Source organism: Malania oleifera, chromosome 2 (genome assembly GCF_029873635.1).
Source record: "Malania oleifera isolate guangnan ecotype guangnan chromosome 2, ASM2987363v1, whole genome shotgun sequence".
Taxonomy (NCBI): Eukaryota; Viridiplantae; Streptophyta; class Magnoliopsida; order Santalales; family Ximeniaceae; genus Malania; species Malania oleifera.
Genome location: NC_080418.1, coordinates 26,672,459 through 26,686,121, shown reverse-complemented (window position 1 = coordinate 26,686,121; position 13,663 = coordinate 26,672,459). Strand labels below are relative to the sequence as shown.

The 13,663-nt window shown below is 37.4% G+C and overlaps 1 protein-coding gene across 1 annotated transcript; it reads right to left on the bottom strand.

The window, feature by feature from the left end:
- Window positions 1-2,183: 2,183 nt before the first annotated feature.
- On the bottom strand, window positions 2,184-12,942 carry LOC131149444 (double-stranded RNA-binding protein 2). The gene is made up of 3 exons (XM_058099887.1): window positions 12,335-12,942; window positions 4,417-4,636; window positions 2,184-3,522 (listed from the first exon to the last, which is right to left on the bottom strand). The coding sequence occupies exons 1-3, from the start codon at window positions 12,578-12,580 to the stop codon at window positions 2,813-2,815; spliced, it is 1,176 nt and encodes a 391-aa protein (XP_057955870.1). The 5' UTR covers window positions 12,581-12,942; the 3' UTR covers window positions 2,184-2,812.
- Between the last annotated feature and the right edge of the window lie 721 nt (window positions 12,943-13,663).

Below are 13,663 nucleotides of genomic sequence, written 5' to 3'. Positions count from 1 at the left end.
ACTATTCAACACTTAACACTTAATTTTACCAAATGTCCCCCTTTGATTCACACAAATGTTCATTAAATTTGATATATGTATATATATATTGAAAAGAATCAGACCCACATAGCGGTCCCATCCCAAATTTGAAATATATTTTTATACCCTTCTTCACATAAGTTATGGGCTCGTGAAAATCTACTTTAAAAACAAATAGAATTCACATATATTTAAAAGTTCAATAATTATAAGTAGCAATAAAATCAATTATACATATTAGATAGTTGTAGAAGAGGCACAAATAGATTAACATGATTAATATATGCTTTTTACTTAGAATTTTTTATTCTTTTATTACCAGCAACGTATCTTCCCACTAGACTATACTCCAGTTTTATACGTCTTTTTTAACACCAATGATCAAGAATAATGAGCTCCCTTGTGTTGTAATTATCATTATTATATTATTTGACAGCATGAATTCAGCGTAGGCACGGAACAATGGGACCGGGATGCTCGAGATTCGACTGATTGGTCCTACTTTGGTTATCAATTCTTCTTGCCCCACATAAGCTTTTTGGTCATATAGTGCAAAGACGCATTGCAAAGGAACTAACCTTGGCATCTTTCTCAGGACTAGTAATTTCCTCACCAATAATAACAAGGGCACAAGTTGCTAAAACTGCTAACCACTGCTTGTGCTAGTTTTCAATGAGAGCAAACCACATGAATTAAAATAGCCAGAAGACATTCAAACGGTTGCAGCTTGGGACTGGTCTGGTGTTCAAACTTTGAAAGTGAGTAGGAAAGAATGAAACCTAATTGATTTAGTGTTTAAGTTAACATATATTGTGCGTTCTCTAATAGATATCAGCTGAAAAACGCTGACAGAAAAACTGCACTGAAGTCCTGCCCTAATAACAATGCTCTCTTTGGTTCCCAAGAATTGTGATTTTGATAGAAAAATGAAATTCATTGCTCGCTAAGGGCTGACATAGCAAAAGGAGAAAAAGAAGAGCGCATAGACCTCTGCTCTCGTCTTACTAATTCAGCTCGTGATGAACAGCATGACCCACCGAACTTAGCACTGCTTGAAAGATTTGAAGATCCAGCAGATCTAACCAATGGATGCAGCAACCTTCGTTAGTGTTAGCACTACATGAAGATAAAATTGAATGAAATAGAAGAATCAACTTTGTCACTATAACATCAATTTATAGTCACATCTGGCTCACGAACTAAAACACAACTACAAGAATCATAATGAAATGAAATAGAATGGAAAGGATCAAATCTGTGCTCTTGTGTCACGAGCTAAGCTTGTTCAGGGCATTATGCTTGCTTGTGACCGCTTATCTCGTGTGCTTGGGATGAGTTTTCATCATGTAAATACTAGTATAGGGTTATTTTCTACTAGTAGAATCTTTGTAAGCCAAATAAAGCAATATGACTTATCGGTCACTTTGATGTTCCCTAGTGTCAGGATGATAATTACATAAAAATCTCTTTAGGAGAGGGTGAGTGTTCACCAATTATTATAAAACTCACTAGCAATTATCAACGTACTTAGCCTACTTGCATCCCTCACTAAGTACACCATGTCAACGAAGGATTTGTTAATAAATTACGTTTACTTCAATGTTTACTGCTAGCTTACCACGGCTTTGATGAATTGATTACTGTTTCCGCTACTATTTGAATGAATGTTAATGAAAATGCATCGTGAATGAACGTTGGTAAATGATAGGCTGACTAGTTAAACAAGAGTGTTTTAGCTAGTGCCGCACGGCCTTTCACAAGGGTGTGAAAATAGTCGGACCATAACACCTTAGTGTGTTATAAAACCAATTTCATTACATTCTATTTCATTCTTCCACCTCAAACAAATCATATATGAATAATATACTGAAATTAAATCACAAATTTGATTTCATTTCCATTCCATTCCTCTCTTAGTACGGCAACGGGAGACACTAGCAAAGGCGAGCTCTGCAGGAGTTGGGGAGTCGGATCCCATGACTCTAGGTCTCATCCCCTCCTGTTTTAGCCTGAGCAATGGGTTGAGCTCTTTCTCATTGCAAAAGAAGGCCCAACTTGCGCCAACCCAAAGCAATGTAAAGCCATATGAATGGGCTTCAAGTACCAAAACCAAATCTGAACACAAAACCATAGCCACACACTCGCATCCCAACCAGACAGTAGAACACAACTTCAAATGATATCATTTAACCATATGATTGTCCAACCGGACTAAACTATATACCAATATTCAAGGATTACAAAAGCACACTGGAGCAATTCCTTGGAAACTGAAGGCCAACTTTACCTTGATACTACACACCAAGGACCAGGCTCAGTCTTCTCAGCAGAGGTGAAGATTTTACTCTCATGGAGGAAGACAATATTGACAAAAAGTTTGGGATTCTGGGGGTAAAAACCTAAGGCAATCCTATGTATTACAATCAGGCACACTGCAATCAGTATCTAGACATGGTGATCACTGAAAGAGCAAAAACCCAGCTTGGTGTAACAAGAACAGCTCCGCCAGGTTGGACCCCATTTGGAAAAAATAGCAGTACCCTATTTTGAGAACACCCAGTGCAGGAGCTTGCATGGGAGTACCCCTTTTCAACAATGCTAAAAAATGACGACTATACCAGTAACAATAAACAAACACTGCAAGAGTAATGCAGTAAGGCTGCTCTTTGAACTGCAAAGATTGCTGATGCTAATTCTTATAGTTAAGACTAGAGAAGATGACATAAAACAAACTGACCAACACAAAACCATGGCATTGTTTCTTGTTGATTCAAATCCTGCCCAACCAGAGTTAGATTTTCAGCTGTTCCAAGCTCTCCAATGTCTCAGATTCCTTTGTTCCCTTCCCAGTTCTGCCTCCAGTTTCCTCTCCCCTTGCTGGCAATTGGTTTAATGAGGCAGAGCCTGTGACAGTTGGTGGATCTTTTCGAACAGGTGGAGCAGCAAAAACCGGCACAACTTGCCTTACACAGACAGGTTGGGCAATTTGCATGGGTGGTGCTCGCATCACCTGAGCAGGTACCACAGGTGGTGGTGGAAGTGGCGGCGCAGAGAAAACAGGCACTGCGGTTCTTACCGTTACAGGTGGTGCAACCCCATGGTAGGATGGCCTAAAATGTCGAATGGGGACATAGGGAGCTGCGCCTGCAGCAGGGAACTTCTGAGCGCGGGTTCCACGGCCTTCAGGCACTGCAGTCTGCAGTGGTGGGCCTGGCATGGAACTCTCGCTTGCAGCTGTTGATGTGAGCCTGTTACGAGGAGCTCCCTTGGGACAGATTAAAGGGAGTATTTTTGATGTGGCAGCAGGGGGAGGCTGTGGACTTGATGGTCTTCTGTTCTGAACTATGAACTTCTTTGGAAATGGGAATTGGGCATTGGGCGAGTTCGCCTTTGCCATCTTTTCCTTAAGACGGTAATTCAATAATGCTCGTGCAATTGTGATCTGTTCCAGTTCATCATTGTTCTCTACTTCAGATGATGAACTTGCAGCTTCCTTTGCCACTGACCAAAAAAACAAAAAAATGTTACTTCTCTTAGCACACATAATCCCTGTGCATTTTTAATAAACTCAGACACTGTTAATAATAGTATTACATGAGTAGCATATAGTCAAACAGAGCAGGTCTAGATGTGTTTATTACTGACCCATTGAATATAATGTTTTTCCTTCATAAAATATTAAGAAAGAATATATGGAGAAAAAAAAATTCAAGTTTCCGTTCAAAAATAATTAACAGTCCATGGCAATTCTGTTCAGTCTTATATCAGTTGGAAGGAGGGAAGAATTTTAGAAGCTGCAGAACAGCACAGTATCTGTTAAAACACCAAAACAATAGGCTCCTAATAAGAACGGATGATCTGATGCGCAAAGCTCCAGCCTAGTAATTACGATAACTCCAAGTAAAAAATAGAATTGCGAAGGCACAAGGTCAGCTCTCCATCCTGCAGTAGTGCCATTCTGAAGTCTGGACCACTGAGAAATTTTTCAGCTTAAACTGTGCAGTTGTGCCACAATATGTCAAGATTTGAACTCAACTACCATAATCAAATGGGAACTCAATCAAATGTGCTAAATATTCAGGTTAAATTTTTTCAGCCATTTTGAACCCATGTTCATTTAGTAATTGAACATTCACATTGATAGCAACAAGAATTATTGAGCCTAGGCTCGACTGTGTCCAAAGAAATTCCACCTAGTGGGTGGATAGACAAATGAACATTTGTCATACTCTGATGCTCACACCAGAGATGCATTAGATCAAAGGCTCAAAGCATTTATGCTATGACCAAGGAATGAATCAAAAACAGGCTTGAGCCTCAAATCTCTTGTAAAAGAGACATTCTATCACTGCAATCAAAAATCTAAACACTAAAGAATTTAAGAAAGGAACTCACATTGTTTTAGAGATGACCAAGATGCCATGGCTGCGTTTTTCTCTGCTTGTTTCTTATTCTTGGCAGGTTCCCCAGTGAAAGTGATTCCAGCCAATTCTACTGTCCCTGTAAAGACAGGAAGATGCCCAAGTCCTGACCTGAAAGTTGTGTATTGTGGCAATGGAGCTCCAACTCTTTGTGCAATCTCCTGTAAGAGATTCTTGTATACACCCGTCTCATCCTAAACATGGTGACAGCTTAATAGTATCAAGACTTCAAAACTAACTTATTTTTCTAAAATTTGTACAAAATTAAAATTCAGTCATGCATATCTCAAAAGATCAAAAGAAATGTTGCTCTTTTGAAAATACATGCTAGATAGTTGAGACAGACAATCTAATTGATTACGTGTCAAAGATGCGTAATTAGGCATTTAAATTCATGCATTGATGATTATAATTTTAATTAAATGTCTAATTATGTCTAATATTTTAACGTCGAACTCATTTGATAATCTTGAGATAAATAGCCTATTTTTGTCATAAATTTACGGTCTTTCGTGTCCTATTATTGCAGGATAATTTTTGGACATTAAAAATGTACGCGGGTCATGAGCATGAAGAGGTGTCGTGTACGTGAGGCGGAGTCCAAATCAAGACCGTGAGCATCCGGGATTTTCTTGGACATTTAAAGGATAATTCTCGGAAGCCGAGTCATACATGCAAAGAGAGGCCGTTTTCGACATTACTTCCTAATCTGTGTGTAACTCTCTCATCCGACCTCCGATTCAGATGATTCAAAATGTTGTAAAAAGCTAAGAGAACCCTCTACAACTTTCATGTTTTGCATTTTGAGAAATACAGGTTGCATCAAGGTCTAAATTGGACGTGAAGTTACCATAAGCTGTTTTTATAGACTATTTCGACATTACTTCGTAATCTGAGCGTAACTTCCTCATCTGAGCTCTGATCGAGAAAATTCAAAATACTGTGAAAATTCGAGGAAATTATCTACAATTTTCGTGTTTTGAGCTTTGAGAGTTACGTGCTGTAGGAAGGTCGAAATCAGGTTTGATCGTTGGGAAACCGAAAAAGAAAAAAGAAGAAACAAGAAAAGAAAATAAAATGAAAAAAAAAAAATAAAGTGGGCCGGGTCTTGATGTGACCCGGCCATGCAAATTAAGAAGGCACCCCATGTGTATTTGCTGGGAGAGTGTGTGTAGGTGCTTAAGGGGGGCAGTAAAGGGAGCTGGAATTGGAAAAAAAAAAAAAGAAAAAAAAAAAAGAAAAAAGGGAGGCTAGACTTGAATAAAGTGGGTAGCCAGGGTTTGAAGGAGAGGGGATTGGGGGGGCAGCAGCTGGCTTCTCTTGGAGGGGGCGCCGCAGCAACAGCAGCTAGGAAGACACCCACCTACGGCCACTCTCTCTCTCTCTTGTTACTTTACTATTTAGTTTATTTTAATGTCATTTAAATACTGAGTTTGAAGTTTATTTTTATTTAATCCAGCATTGAAGTTTGGTTTTTTTTAGCATTCATTTGGGATTATTTTAGTTAAACCTTGTTGAGTTAATCATTTTTATTGAAGCTATTAATGGGAATTATTTTTGCTTGAGTTATTTTTGAGGTGAGTTACTTTATTTGTGTGGGTTATTTTTATTGTTAAGTTCAAGTTATTTTTATTTAAAGTTCTCCTTATTGTCATTTAATTGCTTTATTTCACTTTAATGTCATTTTTAAATATATTGTAGGGACTTTGCTGTTTATTTTTCACTTTAATGTCATTATGTCTTGTGGGAATTCTCTAGTAGCTTAAGTTTAGTCATGTTTATTTAAGGTTTTGTTTAGCTTATTTGTTGTTTTGTTTAGTTTACTTTCACTTAGTTGGGCCATTGTTAAATTCAGCTTATCTTTAGATATTATTGGATCTTTTTTTATTTACGTTATTAAGGTGTTGAATTTGTTTGAAATTGTTTATTGGATTTTTTTTATTTACGTTAGCAAGGTGTTGAATTTGTTCGAAATTGTTAAGTTTAGTTTGCCTTTATTTGATACTGATTAATGAGGTTCTTGCTTTCGATTTATTATGTGAAGTGTTTAATTAGTGAGTTGTTTGGTTAGTGTACGCGTGTTAGGTTCATAGTTTAGATTTCGCTTATTTTAATTCCGTCATAAATATTTCAAAACCCCAAAGAAACCGAATCTGAACTATGTTCAGTAAAATTGTTTTCTTATTTTCTTTTTCCTATTTTGTGCTAGTTTAAAACTAATCTACATTCGTTGAGGAGATGATCTGGCCTGTTTGGGCTAATTATTACACGACGTAACTCCTATACTTGGGATAGCCATAGTGCTACTCATTTTTAGAAGTGAGTCACTAATTCCCTATCTAGATTATCCATATTTATTTGTCCATGCCTAATTTAATTTCTGCCAAGGAGATGTCTATGCCACTATACTCAATTGAATTGGAACAAGAAAACCCAAATACATGGACATAAAACGTAGTTATATATGTACAATTGCACGAGGAAATCTATAGAAGATGAAATGAATGCATATCAAATGCTATGATACGGAAAGAAGATACATTTTGAAGTAGTTGTGTTTGGCAATTCAATCAAGATATTGTGAAAACAACCTATTTTTTACAACAATAAAATTTCAGTCTATGTTCCCTCTTGCAGTTCAATTACCCTTTTCATGCTTTATAAAAAAATAGTTAGAAATATTGAAGCCATACATGGTGCATTAGTTTCAGGAGTTATAAGGGAGTTAAGTTCACAGAAGTTCAGAAAAATTCTCTTTTGAATTGGATTCTTCTCTTTTACTTTTTTTTTTTTTAGTTTTTTTCGTGCTTTGTTCCAGAATTTTGATGGGAGATGCCTTATTCTCCTCTTTGTAAATTCTTCTCCTATTAATGAAATCTCTTCTTTTGCTATGAAATATATATATATATTGAAGCCATACAACCAAAAAGACAATGGCCTTAGAATGTACATCTGTAGGGCCTCAAAGGTAAACAAACAAAAAACTAAAACTAATAATTCCAATCATCATGCCAAATATTGTAATTACTCTTTCTTATTATTTTCTTTTTATGAATAATATGACTAAATGACCAGATGTTGAATCATTAGTGTTATCGCTTTCAAACTTCTAAATTCTAATCGAGATTTGTTCAACACCCCCCCCCCCCCAAAAAAAAATATTTGTATTCTCTCAATTTTATACCATAATGTAGAGAAATGATCACATGGAAGTAGATTCATTATCCTCCATCTGTCATCTGACTGAGGGGAGGATTTTTTTTTTTTCAGGAAAATAATTTCCCCATTGGCCTCTGTTTGGTACCATCCATAAAAGAGAAAGACGTAAAAGACGGATTTTTTTCCAGGAAAACAATTTTCCTATTGGCCTCTTTTTGGTACCATACATAAAAGAGAAAGATGTAAAATGTCTTCCATACAAGAGTAGAAAAAACAACTTTCCCAAACAAAGTACTTATCTCCAAATAAAGAAAGGTTTAACTCCTCCCTTCTTTTCTACTGAAAAACATTTCCTGTCCAACCAAACGGAACTTTAAGAAGAGGGAACATGTTCCTAGCAATGGACCATCCATAACTTGATTAGATAAGACTATTGGCATTGGAAGCCCAAAACCAGATCTTCAGCCACTACATGAAGTAAGAAACTTCTGATCTGGAGAAAACTATGGCTGTCTACTGTAGTGTTAGAGCTTTAATATTGGTTTATTTTAGGTTTTCTTACTGCATTTTAGTAATTTTATAGTTGGGTTGTAATTTTTAGGTCTCTAATCACATTAGAGGCCAAATTACGTTTTTAGTTAGATTGAATGGGTAAAATCCAAAGTCAAATCAAGTCTGTGTCTAATCAAATATTTGAACATCAATGTTATTACATAACCACCTGGTTTCCCTATAAACATGTGATGAAATGATTTAATTTGGTAATTTTTATCAATGAGAATTTGGGTGTTCGAGTATTGTTACAAGAGTATAAAGTGTTCTCTCATTCATTCTCAGCAATGCCACAGTTCATGCCACTGCTAATGCAGCTTCGAACAACCATCCCTCCCCCCCAATTTCTTCCTGCTTTTTTTTTTTTTTGTGTAAGATAATAATTCATACAAGCATATTAGGAGTACACAATAAGGAACTAAAGAAAAAAGAACAAAAGAATTGGAGTGGTGGTGGGGATAGTAAAAAGAGGAAGATTCGAAGGACCTTAGCATGACAAAGCCTACAGAATAGATCTGCCTTATGAAAGAGAGAATATGTAACAATCCAAACTCCTCATTATTAAAGCAACAGTTTTCGTTCCAGATTGCCCAACAACTGGCTGCCAGAATAGATTTGCATAAATTCATTTTTTCTTTTTGAGAGACCCGAGAAGTGCCAACTTAGAAGGAAGTGCTATAGTCGCTGGAAAGACCCAAGAGAGATGACACAATTGGAACACATATGACCATATAGTTGCAAAAAATGAGCAATGCAGAACAAAGATAGTGAACTGCCTCTTTCTCCATCTGGCAAAGGAAAGCTTCTTAGCTCTTCCTGCCTCTTTTTCCTACATCCAGTCACATAACTAATAAGACTGATTCAACCTAAAACTCTTCAAACAGCACATGCCTACCACAAACATGCAGATAAATATTTTGATAATTTCTCGCGTATCACCTACTTCAGCAAAAATTTTGTGAGTTCAGTGGATGCAGTACAAACAAAAACCAATTCCCAGGACAGTTGTGAGGCCCAAAAAGCTACAGCAAATGGAGACATGCAATGATAGTACCCATCCCGCCAGAAGGAGCCCTATCCTATGGATAAACCAATTATAGGTATTTCTATAAAATCTTATGAACTACATAAGAGGGAAGATTGGGCATAAAGATAATCTTACCCTTTGCTCATGTCATCGGTATTTGAAAGAACAGTTGGCCTCGATGGGTACTGAATTAAAGGATCAAAATTAATCAATAAACTTAGACCAAGGTGTACTTAGAACCTTAAAGATAATCCTCACCCTTCGCTTGTGAAGCCAATATTCAGAAGGGTAGTACCAGTTGATACAGTATCAGAATAAGGGATTAAAATTAAACAATGAACTTAGGAGTAAGGTATTTAGATATGTGAAATAATAGCCATTGCCAAAATCAGACATAGATTCTGGAAAATAGAAATGGGTGTGCCACCAACTATAATTAGCCATATAGTTTTTGTTTGTTGGAGCAACCAATGGAAAGGAAATATCCCACATTATGCAGTCATACATAAAACCAACTTCAGATATGCACTCTCAACAGATGAGCTTTATTGATGACAAGCATCACTTGAAAATTTGAAATGTTAAACCCAACATATTGTCTGCCATTGCAGGAAGGATAAATTGGGCAATCGTGTGTCCATAGGACCAGATATCAAGGGTAAAAATTTCATAATGGAGCTTCCAAGGCACAGAATGATTGTTATCTCTTCAATATACTAAAAGACTCCTTGATTATTTAAATGATAGAGACAGAACCCAATATCATGTTTCAAGATTGTACAAATTAAACAAAATTATCATTTTCTAATATGATCTGCAAATGGGCATGAACTCCAGGATTGGGCATTTTAAAATTTGAAAAAATATGGGTGGAGATTAAGAGAATAAGTGATTTATTTCGAGAGAAAGAGTTCCTGGTGCATAATATACAGGTATAATAATGAAAATTTCATTTACATTATTTCCATCATGTTCATTCTAACAATGTCCAAACTTATATTTCAATTTCGTTCAGCACAGCAACCAATTGGCATATTCCATATAAGATGCAAAAATCCACTCATAGATCAACTTATAAAGCCTAAATCAACGAAGAATATTTTTCGTCCATTGGGAGGCCAATTAGGCCCGAGTTACAAAATGAACGGTTGCATATCCTCCATCCCAACCAATCCCAAGTTATTTCTGAGGCATGAACCTGATGCATTCAACATGGATGTCTCATGATCAAACAAATGGGTGTAATAGAAAACATAACAAGAAAATATTATGGTGCCTCTGGTCACATTAAATGCATAGTTTTTTTTTTTTTTTTAAAAGCTGTGCTTCAACAAGTGAGCACATGCATGCTGTACCTATATGACATGCTTTATGTATTTCCATGAACTTAAGCATACATCAGCAAGCAGACCAAAGACTGTAGCTTCTCTTTTCCCAGATGGAAGACAACTGTATGAATATTTTCTGTGTTTACCATGCCCTTGACGTTCAATTATGCTCAACAATAGCATGAATATTTTCTGTGCTTACCATCCCCTTGATGTTCAATTCACCAATTGCTATTGCATGAAGACATAATATCAACGTGAACAATTTTTTTTCTGGTGGCAAACAAATTGATTTACATTTAATTGTCTTAAAATAGAGGTTCTTTAAATCCTCTCCCCTAGTTCTTCAATTTTGAAAGGCATAAAGAAGCAAAGAAAAAAGGGGGAGGGGGGGAGGGGGGAATGAAAATTTTTTGTAAACACAAACCTGTTGCTTTCAATAAACTTTTGTGCAATCTATATGACATTAAAGGAGGAAATGAACTTCTAGGCCACACTAAAAGCACAACATGCCTACCATATATGCCATTCTTTTGAAGTTTCTTTTTTTCTTTTTCTTTTTCTTCTTTTTTTTTTTGCTACTTTTTTTTCAACCATATTATTCCTTCATCAAGACAAATCAAACTACATCCCCATGCAGGCATAGAAAAAGCAAAGCATGACTATCAGATTGAAAGAAAGAAAGAAAATGAAAATGCACAAAAATAGAAAATATGGTTTCTACTTTTTCCTCCTCTTGTTCTTCTAATTCTATATATATTTATTTAGAAATAATTTGAATGTCATAAAGTAGTGGGTCATTAAGGCATCTTCAATATATATATATATATATATATATATATATATATATATATATATTATTTCTAAGGAAATGTTAGTAAATAAAATAACCTAATATAAATCTGAACCTTTCAGATATTCATGATCAGAGGCATGAGAAAACTAAAACTTCCACCTGAAAGAAGGGGAAAAAAAAAAGTTCCCCTTTTTTTCCCTTTACAGGGCCAACCACTTGCTATGGTTGAGTTAAATATTTTCCAAACTTTCTGGCCACTAGAAGCCGCTGGACTGCAAAGCCAAACTTGCTGTAAATGGCTGTATTCCTCCCTATTCTTAGTGACGCACCCAAAAAAACAAATAAGGGGAAGAAGAGGTCCAGAAATGCTAAGCCTAAGAAACAAAGATTTCACAGACAGGATTACCCCTCGCTAAGCAACCATTTCCTCCTTGCCGCAAACGCAGAAAAGCCGTGTCAAAGATACTAGACAACAAAACCAGGCAAGGCTTAAGCTTTCCCATTAACTTCCCAGCTTTCGCTGTTCTTTTTCCTAAATCAAGCCCTACCTTTTGTCAGAAAATCCCACTCGTTTCACAACCTTACCAGAACAAAGCAAGGCCACTTTGGCCATTTCACGACGACCAGACCCTTCCAAGTCCCCCGTACCGGCGACCGACGCCGGCCACCGCTGCGTGCGCCAAGGAAGGGCATTCGGGTCATTTCATAGCTGAGCAGATTCAGCTCAGTCCACGCACGCCGCTAACCTACACGGCGCACCGCAGCGCACGCTCTCTCTATCCCCGCCGGCAGCTCAGGCCGAAACCAGACTGCAAGAGAGCACCACAAGTCGCCGAACGCAAATAACGCACGGCGCACGTTAGCAAAGCTAAAAGCTCACGTTTCCAAACGAGTCCACTAGCCACCACTACCACCATGTTCACGATTCGAGAACGAAGATCAAAGGCATTAAATGAACTTCGAAACAAGAAAAGAAAAGAAAAGAAAAAACCCTAGCGGTGACGAATTGAAAAGAAGAGTAGAAGCTTACAAGAATCCTAGCGGCGAGGGAGTGAGAGGGGCCTCTGTTGGAGAGGGAGTTGAGGGCGACCTCGGCGGCGGCATGCTCGGCCTGGCGGAGCGTCGAGCAGTAGTTAGGACTCTCAAAAACCTCGCCGTTGAAGTTCACGGTGGCCTTGAACCTCGGCGCGTGGTCCGGACCTTCTCTTATGCACGTATACGACGGGAGGTTGAAGCAGCTCCTCTGCGCCAGCTCCTGAAGCTGGTTTTTGTACATCTCGTTCCGCTTACTCTCCCTTCCTCTCTCTAATCTCCACCTTCCTCCTCAAAAACCCCAATCTCAATACCCGTCGCGGTGAACACCGGCCGGAAAAATTGTCGCCGGAGCCAGATCCGATCAGCCGATTCCCGGGTCCAAATGAGACGGAATCCAGCTTGCTCCCACCCGTAATCTTGTCGCTAGAGAATGGAAGCTCCCTCAAGATCAAAGTTCTTAGGGTTTTTCTGGAGAGAGAGAGAGAGAGAGAGAGAGAGAGAGAGAGAGAGAGAGAGAGAAACAGAGGAGAGAGAGAAGAGAGAGAGAGAAGTGCAAGCAGGTGAGGAGCAAAAAGGGGGTAAAGGAGGCGTATAGTAGTGGAGAGTGTTTTATATTAATATATATAATAAATTTATTTATTTATTTATTGCTTTTTTTCGCTGGACGCTGGGAGTCAACTGAACGTTCGGCTGCATGGATGTGATCTCTCCTTAGATTTTCTTCCTTGTACATATATATTATAATATTTTTAGTAATTTTTTCAGCTAATCTGGTTTAAGTTAGTTAATTAAGCTTGTAAAATTAAACCGGTCTCTGTTCACACTAGGACACAACTTAGAAGCCCCTATTTTCTACGGCTACTCATAGCCGGTGGGCCGGGTTCGGGCTTTGCCAACCGCTGCCTAGGGTCTAGACCTTCTAGCTTGGCCCCGGTTTTGCACCAATAATTTCTTTTTTGAGGATAATGTTTTTTTCTCCTTAAATTGTTATAATATTAGTACTAATTATTATGCCACTTATTTTTCAATTATGATTGTTTTTATTTTTATTTTTTTCATGAAAAAATTAAAAAAAAAATTTCACGTATTCTAATTAGTCCTTTTAAACTATTTGACAATTTAAAGGATTAAACTCGAAAAGATGACGTGTGAAGTGGCATGAAATGTAAAGCAGCTTAAACTTGGGAACAAGCTTAATTAAATTAGTCCAACTGAGTGAGTTGACAGGCTAGCAAACTTAGTTTGCAATATTAAATAATTCAAACTATGCAAACACATGAAAATCTGTCAAGTGAAACACCCGATAGATATAATTAATAGACTC